The 22,025-nt window shown below is 34.4% G+C and overlaps 1 protein-coding gene across 1 annotated transcript in view; it reads left to right on the top strand.

Annotated features, from left to right (window-relative positions):
- Positions 1-22,025, top strand: part of Rsph3 (Radial spoke head protein 3) — a 63,386-nt gene that overhangs the window by 3,834 nt on the left and 37,527 nt on the right. The window contains exons 2-5 of the mRNA XM_071584286.1: positions 6,625-6,706; positions 9,180-9,230; positions 12,542-12,694; positions 17,173-17,301. Coding sequence (XP_071440387.1) covers positions 6,625-6,706; positions 9,180-9,230; positions 12,542-12,694; positions 17,173-17,301 — 415 coding nt within the window. The remainder of the gene's footprint in view (positions 1-6,624; positions 6,707-9,179; positions 9,231-12,541; positions 12,695-17,172; positions 17,302-22,025) is intronic.

Raw genomic sequence — 22,025 nt, 5'->3', positions numbered from 1 at the left:
GTAGGGATAGAAGTAGGCGGGGGAACCCGTAAAATCAGTTGAGTTTTCCAATGATTAAGCATTAGTTATCCAGTCAGCCGAAGGGTCACACAGTCATTGCTGAGGACATTAAATCAGTGAGATAGATATAAGGTGAGAATCAAATCTAAAAGAAAGGAAGGCAATGAGTTTTCCAAGAAACCATTAAAATTAGAGGGCAGTGACTAGATAAGATGAACCATTTTGTCAACTGGGTTTACTCAACTCAAGTTTTAGACAAGGATGTTCAAAGTAGCGGGAAAATAACAATATGCGTTAAGTCAGAAAGCTTTTAAAAGAAGAGAGCTGAAGATGCGAGTCTATGTAAGAATGCTGTAAAGATGCTAAGAAAAGATTAGAGAACATTTTGATTTGGGGTCTAGTTATAAATGGCGCGGAAATTAGTCGTTGAGGCGAGGAGAGAGATATGGTTGTGAAGAAGGATGAAAAAGGGAAAATCAACAGAAAGTAAAACAAGAAAAAAGTACTAGAAGTGGTGGGGGAGGAGGGAGGATTATTGTTCAAAGTAGGCAAGAAAAGTGGATGCAGATAATTAAGACTGGATATTGAATAGTAAAGATTCTGATATAAAGGAGAATGCTAGGCAATTGAAAGAGGAGAGGAAAATAATAGACTTGTTGGTCGGAAGGGAGAGAAGCCAAAAATATGCGAATTTGAAGAAAGTACGATGTCATGCTGTGTTCTATAAGGGAAGGCTAAAATAAACAGTAAAAATATAGTTTATATGTGCACCCAAAACCTAGCTTCTTAGGTCGACTACTATTTATAAAAAATAACTTCTAGAAAATGCTAATAGAAAGTTATTTCCGCTAAAACTGGTCTATTATTTAATAAAATGAAAATATTATATGAGTATAATTGATTGCAAGGTATCGCATTTTAAGTGGTGTAGGCAAATGTATCTGCGCAGGCTGTCCAAAAAATAAGCATGCTGTTGCTAAATATTGGTGGTGGCAGTTGGTGTTAAAGGAAAAACAAAAGCCCTTTTTTAAATTTAAACGTTTGTGGACTCAGTATTAATTCTAAATATTCTAAAACTTTTCAAAACTTCACAAAGAATCATTTTTCTTGGGAATCTTAACTAATATGACCCTAAGCAAATGAACATTTAAATGTTTTTGAATTGACTAACCCTGAGGGAGACTGTCTGAAAGCAATTGAATAAAACTGTTTCATAGAATTAAAAAATACAATTTGATTTATTTGATCCCTACGTTGTGCCGATGTCCTTTGAAGGTAGTTTATTCATGCACTGTATTTATTTTTTCTATATTAATTCAACCAATCAATGTTACAATAATATTTCGCAAAAAAATCGTTTACATATGGGATGATACTGATACAAATGAAGAGTAAAAATGTTTTTCGGAAGGCTATTATGAGGATGTTCCCTTCATTTTTTGCAGCCTGGTGGCATCCACTGTTTTCTCACATTCGCTTTCAGAATATTTTCCCACATGCGAGTGTGGGAAAATATTAAGAAAGATCAGGAAAAAGAGCGAGGCCATTCTCAGAAACCAACTTGTTTAATTTTTTATAAAACGCCATATTTTGCCAAAGGCACTGGCTCAGTTTTTTCGGGAAAAAATGAATCTTTAGAGGAAAAGATTTCCTCGACGAAAATCGATTGAGATTTATATTTCAGCAGCAGAGTGATAAGAATTTTTCCTTTATTAACAAAGACCTCTTTTCAAGGATGATATGGCGCCATATCAGGATTTTTCTGTTGCAAAATCAATGAAAATCCCAAGCAATAATTTTTCTGGTGAGGTGGAAAAATTTCTCTGGGTAATTATAATTTCTCTGCGAGGTTTACACGTAATGAGGGAGGGAGACGATTAGGTTGATGCTCGAATTATCCTATCAGTCAAGGAGTGTTATTGCGTTAGTCTATGGTTATTTTGATAAACTCAATAGCGACTTACGAGTGAAAGTGAGAAAATACTCTGGTTTTGTTACATTCTACTGAACTACGAGAATGTTATGGCTACATTCGTTACGGATATGGAGATAAGGGCATTACAAACAATTGCAATGATGGGGTAGCATACGAGCGTATTTTCCGAAAAAGTGATCAAATAACTGATGATGGTATAACTGATAACTTGAGTTCAAGGTACCTGATGATGACGCCTAAGCGTTGAAACTAGTTGTACCAAAATAAAGATCAGTGGAAAAATACATTGTGTTCTTCATTAAATGAACATGAGCTTCCACAAAGTTGAGCCAGAAACAATTGAATACATCTGTTAGATAAAGCCCCTAAATTTTCATAACTCTTTCGTCTCTTGCCGCATTTAACCATTGATTCACACATGCTCTTCTGTGATTCAGACGTATGCATTCCTCGACCTCATCCCTCATGACTTTCTCGGCCTGGCCCGTCGTCTCAAACCATTTAATTTTCTCTCACATATCTATTTACTGCATTAATTTTCATCCTTTCTCCCAGTATGACCAAACGAGCGGACACGATTTCTTTCATGCATTACCGGTGCATTCTAATAATATTATTTTGTTGCCCACTCATTTCTCACCCTCTTTCCTATTTTCATTATTATTATTATTATTATTATTATTATTAAAAATACACATGTGCTAATAGACATTGTCAGGTGGCACACAAGTCCCAAATAATTGCAAAAGATAGTACATAAAACCAGACTTAAAAACAAAAATCTCTTTAACAAAACAAGTGAATCCCCATCCCATTTACAGCCCTTAATCAGCAAGAAAAAAAAGATAAATTAATAATAAAATTAAGCTATTACATATAATACATTACACCACACATCAATCAAATTATTACATATATGCCTTACATCTATTCTTAAAAGTATACACTCTGTTAGGAAAGGGCTCGAATATTTTTGCAGGTAAGGTGTTCCACTCAACAATTGTTCTATTTAGAAAAGAAATTTTTTTTATTTGTTCTCTGTGCCCGGCATTTTATCTTAAATTTGTGATCATTTCTGCTTATAAAATTTGGGTTCCCCGCCTCTTTCCTAAGATCTGCCCAAGCTTTCTCCCCCTTCAGAATTCGGAACATTCCACAAAGTCTGCTTACTTTCCTTCTAGTTTCTAGAGGTTCCCAGCCCAGCGTTTCTAGCATGCCAGACACACTCTCCATCCTCCTATGCTTCCCCAGAACATATCGGGCAGCCTTTCTTTGCACCTTTTCCAGTTTTTTAATATGACCTTCTTCATGAGGGTCCCATACAAGAGAAGCGTACTCTAAAATTGGTCTTACTAGGGTCTGATAAGCCTTCTCCTTGGTTGCTCTAACGCTCCCTTTGAGGTTTCTCATTACCCAATGAAGAGTTTTGAAAGCTTTCTTATAGATGTACTCCACATTTAGCCCCCACCCTAAGCCCTTAGTTAAATATACACATAAATATTTGACAGTATCACTTCTAGGAATGACATTTTCTGAGAATTTATATTCCCTATTGTTTCCATTTACCTTATTGCTAAAAGTGATGGATTTGCATTTGCTAACATTAATATCCATCCCGTTTTTTGTCACCCAATCTGCCATTTTATTAATGTCCCTTTGAAGTTTGTCACGGTCTCTGTCATTTTCGACTTTCCTGTAGATAATACAGTCGTCTGCAAAAAGTCTAATCTGAGAATTAATATTTATTGGGAGATCATTTATATATATTAAAAACAAGAGCGGGCCAAGTACGCTTCCTTGTGGGACTCCCGATGTTACCCTTGCTTTTTCAGAATACACTTCTCCTAATTTGACCCTTTGTTTTCGACCTTCCATGAAATTTCTGACCCAAGAGATTACTCTTCCATCTGTGTGTAGTGGCAATTGGCCCATCTTAAGCATTAAGCGATCGTGGTCAACTTTGTCAAAGGCTTTTGACATGTCGACTATTATAGCATCCACCTCTATTCCCGCATCCATAGAGTCGAACATTTCTTGGCAGAACCCTAATAGCTGAGTTTCGCAAGAGTGCCCTTTTCTAAAACCGTATTGGCGACTAAACAACCAATTCTCACTCTCCCACAAGTCCCAGAGATAATCAGCCATTATCTTTTCTAATAGCTTGCATACAACTGATGTCAAGCTTACCGGTCTATAATTATCAACTAGTGCCTTATCTCCTCCTTTGAAAATTGGCGTAACATATGCCTCCTTCCAAGCATTTGGCAGGGCATTATTGTTTAAGGTAACATTGAATAAATGATTTATATAATTTGAAACTACACTACCACCCAATTTAAGCAAGCCAATTGAGATACCATCTGGTCCTTTTGATTTATTTGCCCTCATTTTCATATTTTTTTTCTAAATTACTGCGTTCGTCGTTTTAATACTTTTGGTATTTAATATTTTTTCGCCTCCTTGTTGACTCAGAGATAAATCTGCAGGATCCTTTTTATTTACCATAACCTTAAATACACTTGCATACCAATTATTAAACGTATTAGCCTTTTCCTTATCATCAACGATTAGTAAGAGCATTCCTCAAGAACTCCACACCCACTGCATTCGGTTGAAATTAATGCTCCCACCAGCATATCCACATTTCCATTTCGTGTAATAATGTGAGGAGGAGTACTCTTTCAATGCAATAAAATTAGCAAATCTTGTTAACATTTGATAGTGAAGACTGAATTTCGAAGGTTTGCGTAAATACACAAAAGACAAGTTATAATTCCATTTCTAAAAGTTAAAATAACCAGCTTGATATCTTAATTTCTAATACGAACTAAAAGTAAAATATAAGCTTCGAAGATCTCACACAAGTTCGAAGAAAATGATATCAGCTAGTTATATAAAATTCATATTTATTTCAGGTGCGAAGTGTTTCTCTTGTGTGATTATTGCAACATGCCTTGGTGCAGTATCTGCCGTCGAGGTTTATTATACTAAATGAGTTGGTAGTTTTCCCCTGGAAAATTACAAACTTATTTAATATGGATGATAAACAATTCCACGAAGTGAAGTCTGAAAGTGTAAAGTATAGTTATGATATTGTGTTAAGCAAGAGAAATTTCCAGTGGTCTGTGGTACAGAATGGATGCGAAATGAGATTTGTGGATATCGGTTTGGTCATCTACGAAAGAGTACACCATAGACGTAATTACAGATCTATTAACTCACGACCGGCAGTGACACTCAATCTCTTTACAATATTAACTTGAGGCTCTAGTTAATTCTTTGTATCAAGTAGCATAGAATATTTGGGAGTTTTTCAATTTTTAGTCATTGACATAAGAGAGCAAGAAAGTTAATTTCTGTGAGACGAAATCCATAGTAAGAAGAGCTGAATTTATAATAATGCATTATGTATTTGAATTTTAACATATTTAGCATTCCCTAAGACGTTCTTGGCTTATGCCAAGCAAAGAAAAGTAACGTTCCTCACTTCCAACTACTTTTCCTGGAAAAAGGTCATCATTGCTCCCATTACTCATGCGCACGATGCATTAGTGTGCACGTGTCATCTTTGAATGTGAATCTCATTTTTTTCAATTCTATTTGATAAATGAATTTAATGTCCAGAAGATGGACCACTTTATTATGGAAATATTATGTTCGACCCGAGAGTCGAACATGAAAGACTTATTTAAAACGTTGGGTCGATTTTTTCTTCATAATACATTAATGCAGGAAAATTCATCTGGAGTTTAACTACGTTTAACTTTCATTTTTGGGAAAATGCTTACTAAAAAAAAGCCTAAACTAACCTCTTGGTCTGCGAAAATCGGAATAAAATTTAAACAGAACAATGGCATGTTTTATCCTCAGTCAATAAAAATGGTGGTGATTATAATTATGTATTATTCTCAAAGTAAATTTGTTACTATTGACTATGTTAAGATGATAATTATTAATACCTTTATTTAACACTCCAAACTATTCTTGTAAAACCAAGGGGGTGATTCTGAGAATTTGCTTGGAATACGTATTGGTGGTCATAGTTTAATAAACGGGTAAAAAGACTTATTCTGAGGCAATTCGTAATAATATGTTGAACAAAATGCAAATGGCAAACTTGTAAATGAATAAATTATCAAAGGTCTCAATCGATCAAAACGCTCAGGGGAGACTTTTGGCAAGCATGCATATTCTGCGTCTTTTTGGAATTATGGAAATGCAAAACTAAATTTACTTTTCATTTTATTTTATGTCTGTCATACCATTATTAACAATAAATCTCTCATAAATCTATGGACCCCATATTACCTTAACGATAAATTATATTTAATCATTTATCATCAGTGAGTCTCCTTTCAATTCAGCAATTTTCAATAACTATTCAATAGTTATCACAATGAAAGCGTCTAGTTTAAACACATTTTTAGACTTTTTTAGCTTTCATTCAATAAAATATATCATGAATATAGGCATAAAAGTTAATGGCTGACTAGTAGGCGCTAATTTTATGCCTGTTTTGGTTTTATCTAATGTTGTTTCCCACTTTTTATGGAAAAGTAGTACATTTGACGTTTATTTGTACAAAGATCTTGATAAGTCATTAACATTTCTATGAGTTAAAGCACAATCTTAATTGTGAGGAGCAATGTGATTTATTATATAATATCACAACTTGGTTGTCTTTTCAGCTCAGAAGATGGACCGCTTTCTTATGGAAATATTATGTTCGACCGGAGAGTCGTTCGCGGTACGACGGTCAACACACAAGCGGTAAGGGTATGAATTAATAGAATACGGTATCTTTTTCTAAAAAGAAATCCACTTTTCTTTTAAAATAGCACACGTTAGCTAACATCTCGCATGCCATGCATATCACATTAGGAATTATGTAAAATATATCTTATCCTCTCCCCAGTGTCCAAAATTCTCCCCTTATGTATCAAAATAAAACTATTGTTCTTCAGCCATCTCCGGATGAAACAATAAGCTACCACATTTACCTATGACAAATTAAAGCAGACCAATCTGCATGGTTGGATACGCAACATTATCTTGCCATCATAAAGTGGACAATGATTATTGAGGTTCTTCGACAAGGCTAATGAGGGCGGTACTTAGGTAGGATCTGTATGGGGTAGAACATATAGACCACAATACTCAAATAAAATAAACAATATATCTGATTTCAAGTCACAGTAATGGTAAAGGTAAAACACCCTAAGTTAAACGCACACACAAGAAAATTAGAACCATATATTTAAGTATGTGCCCATGGTTAATGAAAATATCTGAATATGAATTCTAGCAAAAATATTTCGATTTCTAAGAGGAAATTTTTGCCAACTTAAATAAGGAAAATGAGGTTATTAGTGATTATAATAATTATTAAGTTATGGTAATTATGTTCGTTAAAATTATGAATATTCACAAAGCCGTGTCCAAAACATTATCATCATGCTCAGTTGGGCTATATCTTAGGACTTATGATACTGAAAATAGGTCGTCAAATTTGACAATGGACTATCTCGTAGATTTTGAAGTGTTTAGTGATTTTCTAGTGTATTTTAGAAAATTCCCCACTGCTGATATCGAAAAGTTTAAAAAATTTAGAAATTTACACTTTTGCAGCATACTCAAGTCAAAAACAATCACATTTTCGTATTTTTCATATCAGCAAAGCTGGCTATTTCCGAGCTATGCTAGGATAAGTTGGCCTATCACATGAAAATCAAGCATAAGATTTATATATTTCTATAATATGACACTTGTTTGGCATTACCATATACAGAGATGAATAGCTATAGACTATCAATACAAAATTAAACCTTAGCCTATCTTAAGCCAAGAGAGTCGTATCCTATGTTGCAAAACGATGGCATAATGATGTCAAGGGAATAAATCTGGTTTTCAGAATTTTTATCGTGATGTCTGAATTTGTATTTTGAAAGAGTTAACTTTTTCCATTTTAATGACTCATTAGGTGATCATATTTGTCCGTCTTACAGTTTCTGTTGCTGGTAAAAGATTTTGCGTGCATTAATTTTAACTACAACTACATTGAAAGAACGCTATCTGAAGATGAAAACGTTAACTAAGACCTTGATTATATTGGAATTCTACTCCACATTTATTTGATAATTCTGAAAGCCAAATACAATATCAGAGTAGTTATTTTTAATATTTGTAGGTATTTTGCTAATTAGGCGAAAATTTCCATCATATAAGTATTATTATCTGAATGTTTGTAGTCACTACTGTGGTTCATATTCAACGTATACATAATTTACTATTGCAGTGGAAATGGTCTAATAAAGCGAATTATCTGAAGTTCCCAAAAGCCCTACGATGTTAGTGACTCTTCACACTGATTAAACACCATTCTTTTTGTTCCCGGAACCACGAATATATTTAAGCAAATAAAAGCCGTCACGTGTAAGTCATAAGAAATGAAATATTACACGTGCAAACATTGACTTGGTCTTTAATTTTCTGTATCATTACATTTTAAACTTGGAACCCTATTGTTAAAATATAATTGCAGAGAATATTCTTAAATTTATTAATTATGCTTAACGTCAATATTCATTGTTAGCCATACCAATCCTAAATAGCTTCTAAAATATTAACGACAAATATTGATTGAATAAGTCCCAATGGCTACCTCTGAAGGATTCAGTTGCTGTAAAAAATAATTCTGTAAGTAACCATTGGGAGAAATTTTCAAGATCAGAGACATACCAGAGCGACGGTATTCTATCAGAAACTATATAGTATTTGCATTTGAATGTGTACCATACAATTACCATTTTGCATTTAGTTTTACGTTCACTTTCCATTTTTTTAATGCATGTCATCTACACACGTAACAAATAGATTAAAGTGGATCGTTTGGCTGTTAATTCAACAAAAGTTTAGTGGGTACTCCCTTTAAGGTTTACCACTCAATTCACTAACATTTAACTCAGGAACACTTTGAAATACTACATGCTATCGATTTTAGTTTACATCTTCATCTTTAAAAGTTATTCGTTTTACAAACACCGATGAACCGATAAGTTGGGACTAAAATTCTTAATTAGCCAAAAAGGTTTCCGGCAAAAATTGTCATTAGCAATGGATATTGGTCTTAAGCATGGTTTAATTTTCTCAATTATTATTACTATAGGAATAGAGATAATTGTTATAATTACCTACTGTATCAATACATAATTGTTGACCTTTTGCGTCTTTCCGTTTGCTTTAGCAGCCAAAATGGAACCCGTACTTTGGGTACGCCAAGTTGTTGTCCCAAGAGGTCAGTGACCGCACATAAACACAAATACAGCATTGCAAAAGCACGCATAGAGCACCATTATGCAAATATTCACTGCCTCGCTTACGCCTCAAAATGCAAAATAAAACTATTAAGTATTGATATTTTCTCAACACTTTTTTCCCAAAAATAAAGTCGATGACCAACGCGCACGGCTTTCCAATACTTCTTAATCAATTCGAAATTCTCCTCGGTGTTGTTCACGCGACTATCGGGGTGACGCTAAAGATATTTTCCACGAATGCCGTATTCAGCATTTTTCCGATGGAGAAACGTGAATTGCTTTCGGAATAAATAACATTTTGTCCCAAGATTCTGTTATGGAGTCAGATTACTCGATCAAGATTAGTATACTTGAATGCTTCCAAGAATATTGCACAGGCTGCAACAACTACCCACTTAGGGTTCATAATTTCTATCATCGAAAAATAAACCCCGACTACTCTGTAATGAGACATCAAGTTAGTTGGTAAATAAATAAATCGTCATTAGATTGGCTTATTCTTTAATTCCGTATTTTATTTGAAACCCTATTAGTTTCCCCTGTCTCCCAACTCAGTTCGTCACTTTTTATATATTCTTACGCATCAGTAAATAGTTCATCAGAGTTTCACCATGCAAATAGCTTTCATTCATCGCTACATTTTATCAATTTCAAATAAATGTTGCCTACTACACACTCAAATTTCGGTTTTCTTGCACTAGGATAGGAATATATATTATTTTATTCATAATTAGCGTTTTTATAATCCTAAGTACGTGAGTATCCCGTATGCCGTTCCTCTAAAACTTGAAACACTTCTTCGGTAACAACTAGTGATTCTCAAAGGTTTGAAAGGGAAAAAACTTTTAAAAGAAATCATATAATAAAGGTATCTTTTAAAACATTTAGCTTGTTTTTTTTCTTTCATTTTTCTCTCGTGCGTCTAAGCTCAAGCTTTTTCCGTGTTCAAAGGAATACTACCAAATAATGATAAATTTCAACTGATAATTATAAAAATTAAAGTCTATCAGTATCCTTATCACTACAGCATTTTAAGATTAAAATTGAAATAAACCTTGTAATGCTATTTCAATAATGAAACTTCATGAAATTAAATCGAATTACATTTTATCTCTAGAACTTCATTTATTGAGAAATTGTACATTGGACAGAGCAACAGACTTAGGAAACATCTAATGCGCTTGAATGCTGTGATATTTTAATTTTTTTATTTTCCTCATATTGCTTTCTATTTCACACTCCACTGAGCCACATAATATCTAAGACATAGCATGCCAATTCCATGCGCTCATTAATTTTTAAAAAAGCACGCTAAGCCATCCTGCGAAGAAATCATTTACTTCCATTTCCAGGCCACGTTTATTGCGCTCTTCAACAAATAAAAAACTAATCCATATTATGTTAAATTTAAACGTTTGCATTGTTCCAGTAAAAAATATTTTATGAGAAATATCACCTTAGTAAAAACAAAATGGTCAAGGCACGCCGATAATTTCCACTCGTACGTCACCAAATATACGAGTAAATAAATGTATATAAATATATACGAGTATACTCGTATATATATTTATATATACAATCGTATGAGAAATATTAATAATATTCTCATGTATATAAGTATTTCAGATTACGCGATCCAATATCTTTATGCCTGTGGTAGGCATTAGTTTTTGTTGTGAACCTATGTATTATGTTGAATATACATATAGTTAGCAGACATTTTTGGATCTTCACTCTAGTTTCCAAATTATTTTCAATGTACTCGGCAGTTAATCAGCAAAATTTTACAATTTCAACATTCATAGCCTTGAAAATCACGGGTAAAAATCTTTAAACCTTGTACCTGTACATTTCGCTTATTCAATGTTGTAGCATTCCAAAAAGTATGCATTTGCAATCAATGCAAAAATTCTAGTAATAATTAAAATAAAAAATTTGTCTTCAGAATTTTGTTTTTATATGGATTTTTCCAAAGCGATAGTAATCGATAGTAATCTCCATGGCTAAATAGTCAAATCTTCAAAATGTATTATTTTCTAGTTACTCCATATCGCCCGCGGTTAGCAAATCAGTTGTATTAGATGAACGCAAATCATATGCTCGATTTACTCAAGTTCTTCTTACGCATGCTAGGCGCTAATTACATTTATTACAGTACCATTTCATAGAAATGGACATTCACTTCACAGTTTCGCTTGCAACTATGCTGCAGCTTTTCTGGAGTTATTTACGGCTGAATACGCGCCATTAAACATGCTCAATGATAAAAAATATTAAATAAAGAGTAGAAGAGAGTATTTTCAGATAAAATCTGAAAATGTTCTAACAAGAACCAATATGCATTCAACAATTTCATTCGGTCACTGCGTTTCATTGTTCATATTAATCAATTCTAATTTCTACGGATACATATCTTAAAAATATTGCAGCAGCGAGAGTAGTATGTCCTTAAATGCTCGTGTTTCGGATACGTCCCATCGAAAAATAAAATTGTTTTTTGGGTTAGCATAACCAAAGCATAGAAAAGCATTATACTGCTATATGTGTATGGCGTATTACTATTTAACGATATACTAATTCACCAATGAGCTGTTATCTCACAGCCTAACAGCACCCTACGTTATCTTTGATGTTCTACTTCTGCTGAAGAAATTTTATTCGTAGATTATGTAAGGGAAAATTTTTAGAAAGCTGAATATTCTTTCAAGACTGAGAAACTGTTTTTAAAATTAAATATGTTGATAATAGCAATGAAATAAGTTAACCGCATTTATTAGTTCATTGAAGCTAGTTTTTTATGGATTGATGAATTTAAGAATTTGCTTTGAAAATACAAAGAACAGCAGGAGGTCCCGCGGAAGTAACTTTAACGGGGTCATATACTTTCTGCATTAAATTGCAAAAATTTCAAAGCGTAAAAATCCCGATCAAGAAGAATGATTTTTACCCTTTGAAATTGCCCTTTTAAAAATGACATCACGAAGAAAGTCCACGAACCAAGGTTCGAAGATGCGACAAATCTTTTTAAATTATTTACGATTTCAAAATAATATCAATTAAATTAAACCTTACATGTAAAAAAAACACCATAAAAATTAATACATACAAATAAATAAATCACTAAATGACATTAACCTGTACCACTAAACGTAAACACAATTGGCTATTTATAATAGATGTAGTGCATTCCTTTCGAGGCGTGGAAGGAAAGTGGGGGAAAATAGGACGGATTCCTAATGACCGGTGACGTGTAAATGGTGAATTGTTGCAGGGTCAGGTGGACATTGAGCAGAGGCGGATCGAGTTGGAGGCGGCGAGGAGGAGACGGGCGGCCGCCAGGAGGAGGGCAAAGGCCCCGAGGAGACCCCAAAGACTGGGCACCCCTCCGCCGGTGTCCGGACGACAGCATATGGACGTGCAGACGGAGAAATATCTGGAGGAGGTCAGTGATGAGGGCTCCTCCCAAAATGCATGTTAAATGCCTAATGCCAACTTCCAATTTAAAGAAGTACAAGAGGTTGTAAGTGGTGGTCTAGAAATTGCGGAGATTTTTTGGTAAGATCGTTGAAACTTAAAACTATATAGGGCGACAGGGGATGTTGGGTTTGTGTATTTTTGGGATGAGATAAAACTGGGTTGTTCTAGGGTTTGGGAGTGAGAGCAGGAATATGTCTTGGGAGGTGAGGCCTTCTTCTGGTCCAAATTAGAGGAGAAAAGACTGAATCTCTGTTTGGAAAGTGGGTGTCGGGTAGTTGGTGTGAGTAGTATAAGTAAATGTATCATTGAGATACAAGTTTTTGAGGGAATGACGTTCGTTGGTGAAGAGATTATTTTTAGGTTTGAGAGATTCTATGGAGGATTTATTGGAGACCTGCTACTGGGCCCTCCGAAATCCCTGCTGCAAAATGCTAATCCGCAATCAATATATTACTCCGAAAGAACGGACACTGCATAGACGATTTAATAAGAGCAAATGGGATTGAGGCATTAAATCAAGTTTAAGTCTATACGTAAAGGAGAACTAAGTGTAACAAAGGAGATTGCGTGGGAAAATACAAATATATTATAGTAGACGAAGTATTTTAAACCTGGAAAAACAAATTAAACTATTTATTTTTTTCTTTTTATAAGCATATGTTTTATTCTATAACTGTTTTCTGACCAACACTGCCTTAGATTTTTTAATATATTTCAATGCACCAATGGTCTAAATTTCTACATAAAGTGTATCATATATTGCTATTTCCGTATCATGAGGCGACTCCGTAGTGTTCAATTTAGATAGATTCACACAAAGGTTCGCTTTGCTAAATAAACAATACCTCAAGGTTAAACCAGAAAGTTTTGAATAAAGTAAAATGACAAGGATGGATATCTAACTAATCTGATTCATAGAGCTCTTTCAAGCAAAGCTCAAAGCGATACCATTATGTAAAAACGTTTAGGTATCTCGATTCAGCATAAAGATAAAGGAAAACCTTTGTATTAACAAAGTCACGAAAAGTAAAAAATCTTAAAGGAGTAAGATTATCTTGATACTTTCTCTTTGGAAATTAACAACTCCCTCTTCGCTCAATACTTTCATTGTGAATCTTGACCTGAGTTAATGCCCTTGAAGCTCGAGTATACTGTAACAAAAATCATGTAGAAATGAATATATTTCTTGTAACAACTTGCATTAAAATATGCGTAAAGTGAAGAATATGTCACGATAAGAGACGTGCATGGGTATCGGAAGTATCACTCTGCGATTGGAGTAATATTATAGGTGAAACGCAGTTAGACCTATAGCACCTTATAATAATTTATATATATATCTATTATATATAGCTATAGTATATTTATATATATATATATATATATATATATATATATATATATATATATATATATATATATGGGAAGCAATTCATCCATGCACTATCGCATCAGAACGTCTAGACCAGTATGATATAGTATTGATTTAGATAAATTGAAGCCATGCGATGCTCCAATTCCTGACCATATACATGAAAAACATCAGGTGATGAGAATAGAGGAAACACAAAGCATCTTTGTTGTTAATATTTTTATTATGATATGATTTCTGGAGAAAAACCACGAGACACTTCTGTTATGCCTGATGTGATGCGACATGCTTCATGCTAACGAGAACGGTGACAAGGTGGAAGAAACTGCACCTAACCAGAAACCTACGATAACAATTATTAATTTTGATGAAGCCAAGATCTATTACTAGAGAAACATTGGGATATAATGAATATACGAGTATCATCATTGGGCATTCAATCCTAAGATTGGTTGACAGCAGACCTCCATCCTACCCTATTGAATGCTAATTGCTTACTTCCTGGTATTTTTTGCATTGTACTTTCTTCTTTATTTGTCCCATGTATTTATTTATCCCTTTGCCTTCCTCTTGGGACTTTACCTTCTACTTTTCCTTCTGTTATATTCTTCATTAATCCATTGTGCCTCTGGGTGTGGTCATTCCATCTGGTTCTTCTTTTCTCTACGGTGTTCCATAAGGTCCGTTCTTTGTCTATCCTTCTGTATACTTCTTCATTTCTTATTTTATCTCTCCATTTGATCTTAATTATTCGCCTTCAGCACCAAATATTGAAGGCTTCTTGTGTTTTCTGGTCTACTTTTCCGATGGTCCATGCTTCTGATCCATAGAGTGCCACGCTCCATGCGAATGTTTTCACGTATTGTTTTATAGCCTGTAGTTCTATCTTCTTTGAACACGGCAGTTGTCTTTTCATTGCAAATGCTCTCTTAGCTTAAGCTATTCTTCGCTTGATGTCTATAGTACTTCTTCCATCCCATGTGATGGTACTTCCGAGATAGTTCAAGAAATCCATTTGCTCTAATTTTGGTCCTTTCAGTGTGACTACTGTATTCCGCTTCCCTCTTCCACATACTAGGATTTTAGTCTTAGTCTTGTTTATGTTCATGTTGTATCTTTCTGGAAATTGATCCAATACGTTTAGTAACGCTTGAAGATCCACCTGGTTTCCCGCTATCATTGCAATATCGGCGGCGAAGCGTAGCATATTTTTCTCTTCTCCATTGATCCTAATTCCGTTTAATCCGGTGCCTTGTGCTGCTTCTATTATTGCCTCCTCCAGGTACATGTTGAACAATGTAGGTAAGAGGTTGCATTCTTGTTCAACTCCTTTGTTAATTTTAGCCTCTATATGGGTTTCATCTTTCATTCGCATTGTGGCTACTTGCTTTTTGTATAGCTGATAGATTGGTCTTCTGTCGTTGTAATCCATTCCGACTTTTTCCAGCAGCCCGACCATCTTGTTCTATTCCACATTGTCGAAAGCTTTCTCCAAGTCCACGAATGCCACAAACTGTTGCTTGCTCACATGGAACGACCAATGATGATATATATATATATATATATATATATATATATATATATATATATATATATATATATATTTCATATGCATAATATTATCTGCGAATATCGGGAATACTTAATACACGTCGTACCTTATACACTGTGGAGAACGAGTTTTCCAAAATAATTCGAAAAAAAATATTCAGTCTCTTCAGGGGCAGAGGACTTAATGATTAATGTAAACTTTTACAGAGAAGAGGCATAAGTCTGCTGGCATGTCGACTGATGACGATTGAAGCGATACTCTTTGAACTCAAGGTCTAACCTTTAATGGTCATAAACGTTTTATTTGCAATTAAAATCAACCTCAAATCTAGAAAAACAACAAATTGTCTTGAGAAGAATGTCTCTTCCAGCTGAGGAAGAAAGACTAAAGATTTATCAAATAATTAATTCTAAAGACTAAAAGAGTAACATCTTCAGCCGTCAATCTCTTTCCATGGAAGCCTTGCCTTATTCTAAGCATTTCCACAATGAAATAAAAATTTCCAGGTGCACATTATACGAAATATTTCGAGCGACTGATGGCATCACGAAGGTGACTCACAAGATGGATTTAATATGTATCTGTCGCTACTATGCACAAAATAACCTCTCGGAACGAGCATCTTTGACCATAAATTCAAAATAAAAACTAAATACCTGGTGAAGATGGGCTCAACGCGATTTAAATTACCACGAAGAAAATATTTCGACAGAACTATTTTCTAGAATATTTGTATACACACATCCACATTCGTACTTTTCAAAGAAACCTTTAAATAATTTATCGATATCCACAAAATGTTCTTCGGCACGAGTACGTAAAACGTAATCGCAGAACACGAAAGGGATTTGACGCTATTTGTTTTATGCAGCCCGCTTACCTTATAAGAACAGCGTCAAACCAACCTAGTAGGCGCCCATTTCGCCTCTAGTATCAAATAGCTTTTGAAAACATTACAACAGTCTGGTGAGTCACAAGGAAAAATTGATGCTCCTAAATAACATGGAAGATTCATGTCACATTCAAGTGAGATTTACACTTTGAAATATGTACGCTTGCCAGCTTTGGATCATCCATCAGGTTAACCTACTGAGTTTCACAGAAAGATCATTAATTCCTTACGTTTCCATCTATGGTCTTATTTCACTTAGTTCCCATTGTATGCTTATTTTTATTATATACTACTATTATCCGATAGGAAAAGGAGTCACTAAAATGAAAAATAGTGCATAATCACGTGATTTTATGGGTAGCATAAAAGAAATATCGCCAAGCTTTCTGTTGTTAATTACAGAAACAAGTTATATACGCCATAAAGTGCACTGCTAAACAAAATGGTGAAGCAGTATCCGAAAAACTTGGTAAAACGTTGCCCGTAAGTCTATAGCCACCCATGGTTTAAAAGAAAAGGCATTTGAACGGAGTTCTATGAACATTCCGCCTCTCACCATCATTCCTGGCCTAGGTCCTCTAGCTGGACACTCATCACCCCTCGACTCTCTGCATTCGCACCTTCCAGATATTCGATCGCCCCAAGGAGGAGGACGTTTGGTGTCAGACGGATCCCTTCATTGACCGGCCCCCGACCCCCCTCTACATCCCGGCGAAGACCGGAGTGGACGCTGAGACGCAGATATACCCAGGAGACGTGAGTAAATGAATGCCTTGAAAGGGGCGGGGCCACCACGTTCCCCACCCCTCGAGCGGTCGCATTTGCGGTGTTTGAACGCAGTTGTGGCCCTAGATGAAGCTTCAATGCTCCCAGACGATTTTACTGTGGCCTAATGCAACCGCTCGAAAGTACTGGCTTCTTTTTCTCTGCACTCACCTTATCCTCCACCCGAAAGTCAACTTTAAACATCTGAATGGTGATCTAAGGCTCGAAAATTTGACTTTGTTTTAATTTTCGTCGGATAACTGCGTAGAGATTTTTTATGTGAATGGCCTTATTGAAAACATGCACTAGACTGAATGTGAACTGCACGCAGTTATTTTATCCAAATGTCTTTGACGTAGATGGGATGGAAATCCTTCTGTTTTTCCACGAAATAATATGTATGTCAAGCATTTAAGAATATATTGAGAATATGAGACTAAGATGAATAAAGGGCTCAAGTGTTTAAAGCAGAATTTCTCAAGTAACTGGAATAAATAATATAAATATTAAGACTAGAAATCTGTTTTCAAGAGCCATTTGTTTCAATAGCATTTGCTTATCTGTACCATTCCACGTCAAACACGTTTTGAGGTCGACCCTTCAAATCAATTGCAAAATTAAAATTGCTGATCAAACGTATTTTAAATGAGCCTAATGGTCTTAAAACTCAATACGCACTTTTATCCCGCACATGTTTTTATCATTTCGAATACTTTTTTCCACCCCATTATTTTATTTTTACCATTATCTGTGTTGAATAACAGGCTTTACTTAATACACATTTTTGGTTTCGCAATATTTTTGTAAAAAAGTTTTCATGTGGCTTATAACGTCATAAAAATGCTGACGCTGGGAATAATTTGCATTTGAATCATTATCTATTGATAGATGACTTCTATATTTAATTTGGTGGTGCGGCCTCAAGCTGTATGGTTTAGCTCATATTCTAATCAACAACTTGAGCGAAAGCTTCTTTATTTTTCGCGGCAATCACATTCCAGTTTTTCCCCGATCATCTCTAAAAGAACTGCTCTCTAAATAGAATATAATCCTTCCCATTGGCTGGGATATTGGGTTCACGATAACCTTAATTTATTTGCGCATAATTAATTCATTTGAATTTTAAATCTAGAAAAGTGCTCCATACGGTTAGTTTTAATGGCCAATGATAATAAAATAAACAAATAAGTACACCATGACACAGTATTTGAATACTAACCCTGCATGGTTTTCACAACTTGTTTCATTACCCAATTCGATGCAAGTTGTCAAAACTATGGTGGGTTAATTTTTGAAATAAGTTTCCAGATTTGTTTAATCTATTATGGTGGGCATTATAAATGTCCACAGATTAACTCCAGATGTAATATATTCAAATGCTCATGGTCTTTTACTTGAATACTCCCATTCATTATTGTTATAACATTGCTTGAAATGGAAAAAAGTTGCAGTTTAAAAGCTTATTTCAAGGAAATTTGGAATTCCAAATTTAGAATTTCAAAAATCACTTTAAAGTGTTTGTTCATCATTTATGCCAAATTACATCAGTGAGATTGTTTCGTTTTAGTTGAAAGTAAAGGGGTCGCATGAGAAAAGCAAAGGAGGTGGTAGAATATTTAATAATTTATTTATAATCCAACATGTCAACTGATTAGAAATTAATTAGCGTTACTATATGTATTTAATTTAATAGGTGAGTATATATCTCTCTACCAAAGATTTTAGAACCGCCATGACTCGATTTCAACACGTAAGATTAACAACCGAGACGGCTTGAGCGTCTTAGCTGACTCCTTCCGACCTGTTTTCAGGTGTGAAATCGATCAATCTCGTAACCTACATTTTAGCGGAAATAAGAAAAATGTGTGTCATAACATCTAGACCGATAGTGTAGTGTATTGGATAGGAGATCAATACATGATTAACAACTTCTCGTTTAGCAAAAAAATGAGGTTTTGAGAGGTAATTACAATTAGTCTATCATAAATATATTCATATATATATTGAATACTTAGTGCGCACACTTATTCTTTCCTCGAACATCAATATATGGCAATGGGCGCAATATCACTCGAGAGACGATGGGGTCGAAAATACCAGAAAACACTACGAAAAACCAAAATAGCAGAGATAACGGAGAGACACTACCTTTCAGTTTGTGAATAATGTTTGTAATTTCATGATTTTAGGCACCATTGGCAACTCTTTCTTTAAGCAGACTGAAAGATAAGTTAAATTAATTTGTGAAGCATTCATATGTTCATTAGTGCTAGTCATGTTTTGAAATCCTATTTAAAAAATTTCATCACATCCATTCTATATGAAGTACTCGATCGAAAAACTTCAAAATCATGAAATTTTTGGGCTATATAATTTTTTCCCAAACTGTTGATCGGTTTTAAATGTATTTCCTTTCAGTGATACTATTTAAGAATAGTATGAGCTTTAGACATATTGGTTATGCACAATCATACTAGTTTACTTCACGTGTTAAGAATATCAAATTATAACATCAATCTTTATGTAGTCCCAACTAAGTTGCCTAAAACGGCATTTCCAAGTGTTCCATTGGATCAATTAAATGACATTTTTATTAAAAAGTTACTGCTGCGGCATCTCCCGCAGTTTATTGGAATTTGCAAAGAGAACGATGAAAATACATTATATTGAAATGAATTCACGAAGGGATATATTGTAGTGACCAAAAACTTGCAGAATAATAGAAATTGAAAGATTTGGTAGCTTGTGTCTATCCAAAAGCTACCTTAACCGGTAGATTAGCAAAAATAATGATAAAAGAAATACTTTTAAATTCATGTAAATTAGTGATTATAATAATAGTACTACTATTTTCCGTGTCAAAAAGCATGTTAATTTAATCCCCCTAAAGTAAAAACTACGCGATGGCTGACCCTTTCAATATGAGTTTATGATCTACGATCTATGTTAACTAACGCGTGCGTGACTGACATGGCATTTTATATATTAGTATGCTGTATCACCGTCAAGTGCCAATGTGGGAGTTATTATGGAAAATAATTCGGTTACGTCTGCTTAAGGTACCCTGTCCCAATTTCTTGCACTATAGACTTCAAGTTAACCCCTCTTAAGTTGTGGGGTAGGTAATAGCACTGTTGGACTTAAAATCGTTAATCTCGCTTGCAATGATAATAAAGACCTGAAAATAGTACCTCTACGCCTCATTAAAATTCAAGAGAAATCGTTCTTGAAGATTTTCTCTGTATTTTGAACGTGAAAATCTATGCAGTTAATCTAGGTAATTTTTTTATATAGCCGTGCACAGGATAAATTTACCTGTGGATAAACTTTACCAGGATAAATTTATCAGGGAAGGCCCAGTGAATAATATTCACTGGGCCTTCCATGACCTGACTGAACTCTAATTTTCTTATTTTGAATGCGATGAGTGAGGAATGTGGTATTATGCATTTTTGACAGTGGCATAGACCTCAAGGGTAAAGTAAAAACACATGTAAAAAAGAAACACAAGGTACAAAAAAGTGACAAAAGAGAATGGCTAGGCTTTTAATCTCACAATTTCGAAAAATCTTAGAGTTCCCAAACAATTTCTAAGACTAAACATAAGACTAAACTTGCAGTTAGCGTAGAAACATTTACGCCACGTACTGTAACGCTCTTTCAACTCCTATTACCGCCTTGTGACAAGCTTCATTGACGCGATGAATCGGACCTATCTAATGGGGTTAGAAGTTCAAATACAATTCTTGAAGCACTTATCAATGTTAAAGATCTATAGCACAAGTTCTTAAAGAGTATAACAATTCCAACTCTAAAAATGAATGAGTATTATCAAATAAATGTTTGCTTATTTTATCCAAGTTTAAATCTTGTTGCGATAGAGAGAATGATCCACCAATTTTTCAAATGGTGGCAGTGTAATCAATTACACAAGTGATAAGGCTAAAAAACTTCTAGTATAATTCCCTAAAATAGAAATAACACATTTATAAACAAAAAAAATTCACCGCTTATCAAACTATGATTTTCTATTCGTCAATTCTTGAAACATAGATGTATACTTTGTAAGGGAGAGCAAGCAGCAGCGGCATTGATCTCAGTTCTATATAAATACAGGGCGCAGTGATCAAGTAGGGTATTATGCAGTTTATAAAATCCCCTTCATAGTACTTCGAAAAGATATCGATAATTCAGTATTACGCTAAATGCTACTTGGGCAGGTAATTTAGCATAAGTGGAAATAAGAAGTAAAAATTCAGCTTTTTTAGTCAAAAATAAGTTTTCCAACAATATATACTTGTACTCAATTCTTTGCAAGCGAAGATACTTAATTACATTCCTTATAGATGACCGTTAAAGTTTATAGCCAAAATCGCTGTCCTTTAGGGTGTGAAATTAAAAGGCGAATACTTAATGGTTTATTTTTCAATGGACTAGTATAGATTTAAAATAATAATATTGATTAAACCCTCATAATTTTTTCCGGTCACCGCATGGCTCAGCCTTAATAGGACGACCCTCATATGTATCTTCCATGTTTCCGTCCACGTGGCACTCTTGAAATAAATGATCTGGATATTAATAATTTTTTAAATAATTATAAATGAGCGGTCTATTAATAAAATGTGTGCAACCCCATAGAATATCTCCTATTTTTTGTATCTCATTTCATTAAAATGAATCGAGATAGTGTGCTTAAGATGGAAGACGGATGA

The sequence above is a fragment of the Hetaerina americana genome, unplaced genomic scaffold (assembly GCF_022747635.1).
Source record: "Hetaerina americana unplaced genomic scaffold, ioHetAmer1.1.p SCAF_17, whole genome shotgun sequence".
In the NCBI taxonomy this organism is placed as follows: domain Eukaryota; kingdom Metazoa; phylum Arthropoda; class Insecta; order Odonata; family Calopterygidae; genus Hetaerina; species Hetaerina americana.
Note: the sequence above shows the minus strand (reverse complement) of the source record. Positions and strands in the feature narration are given on the sequence as shown.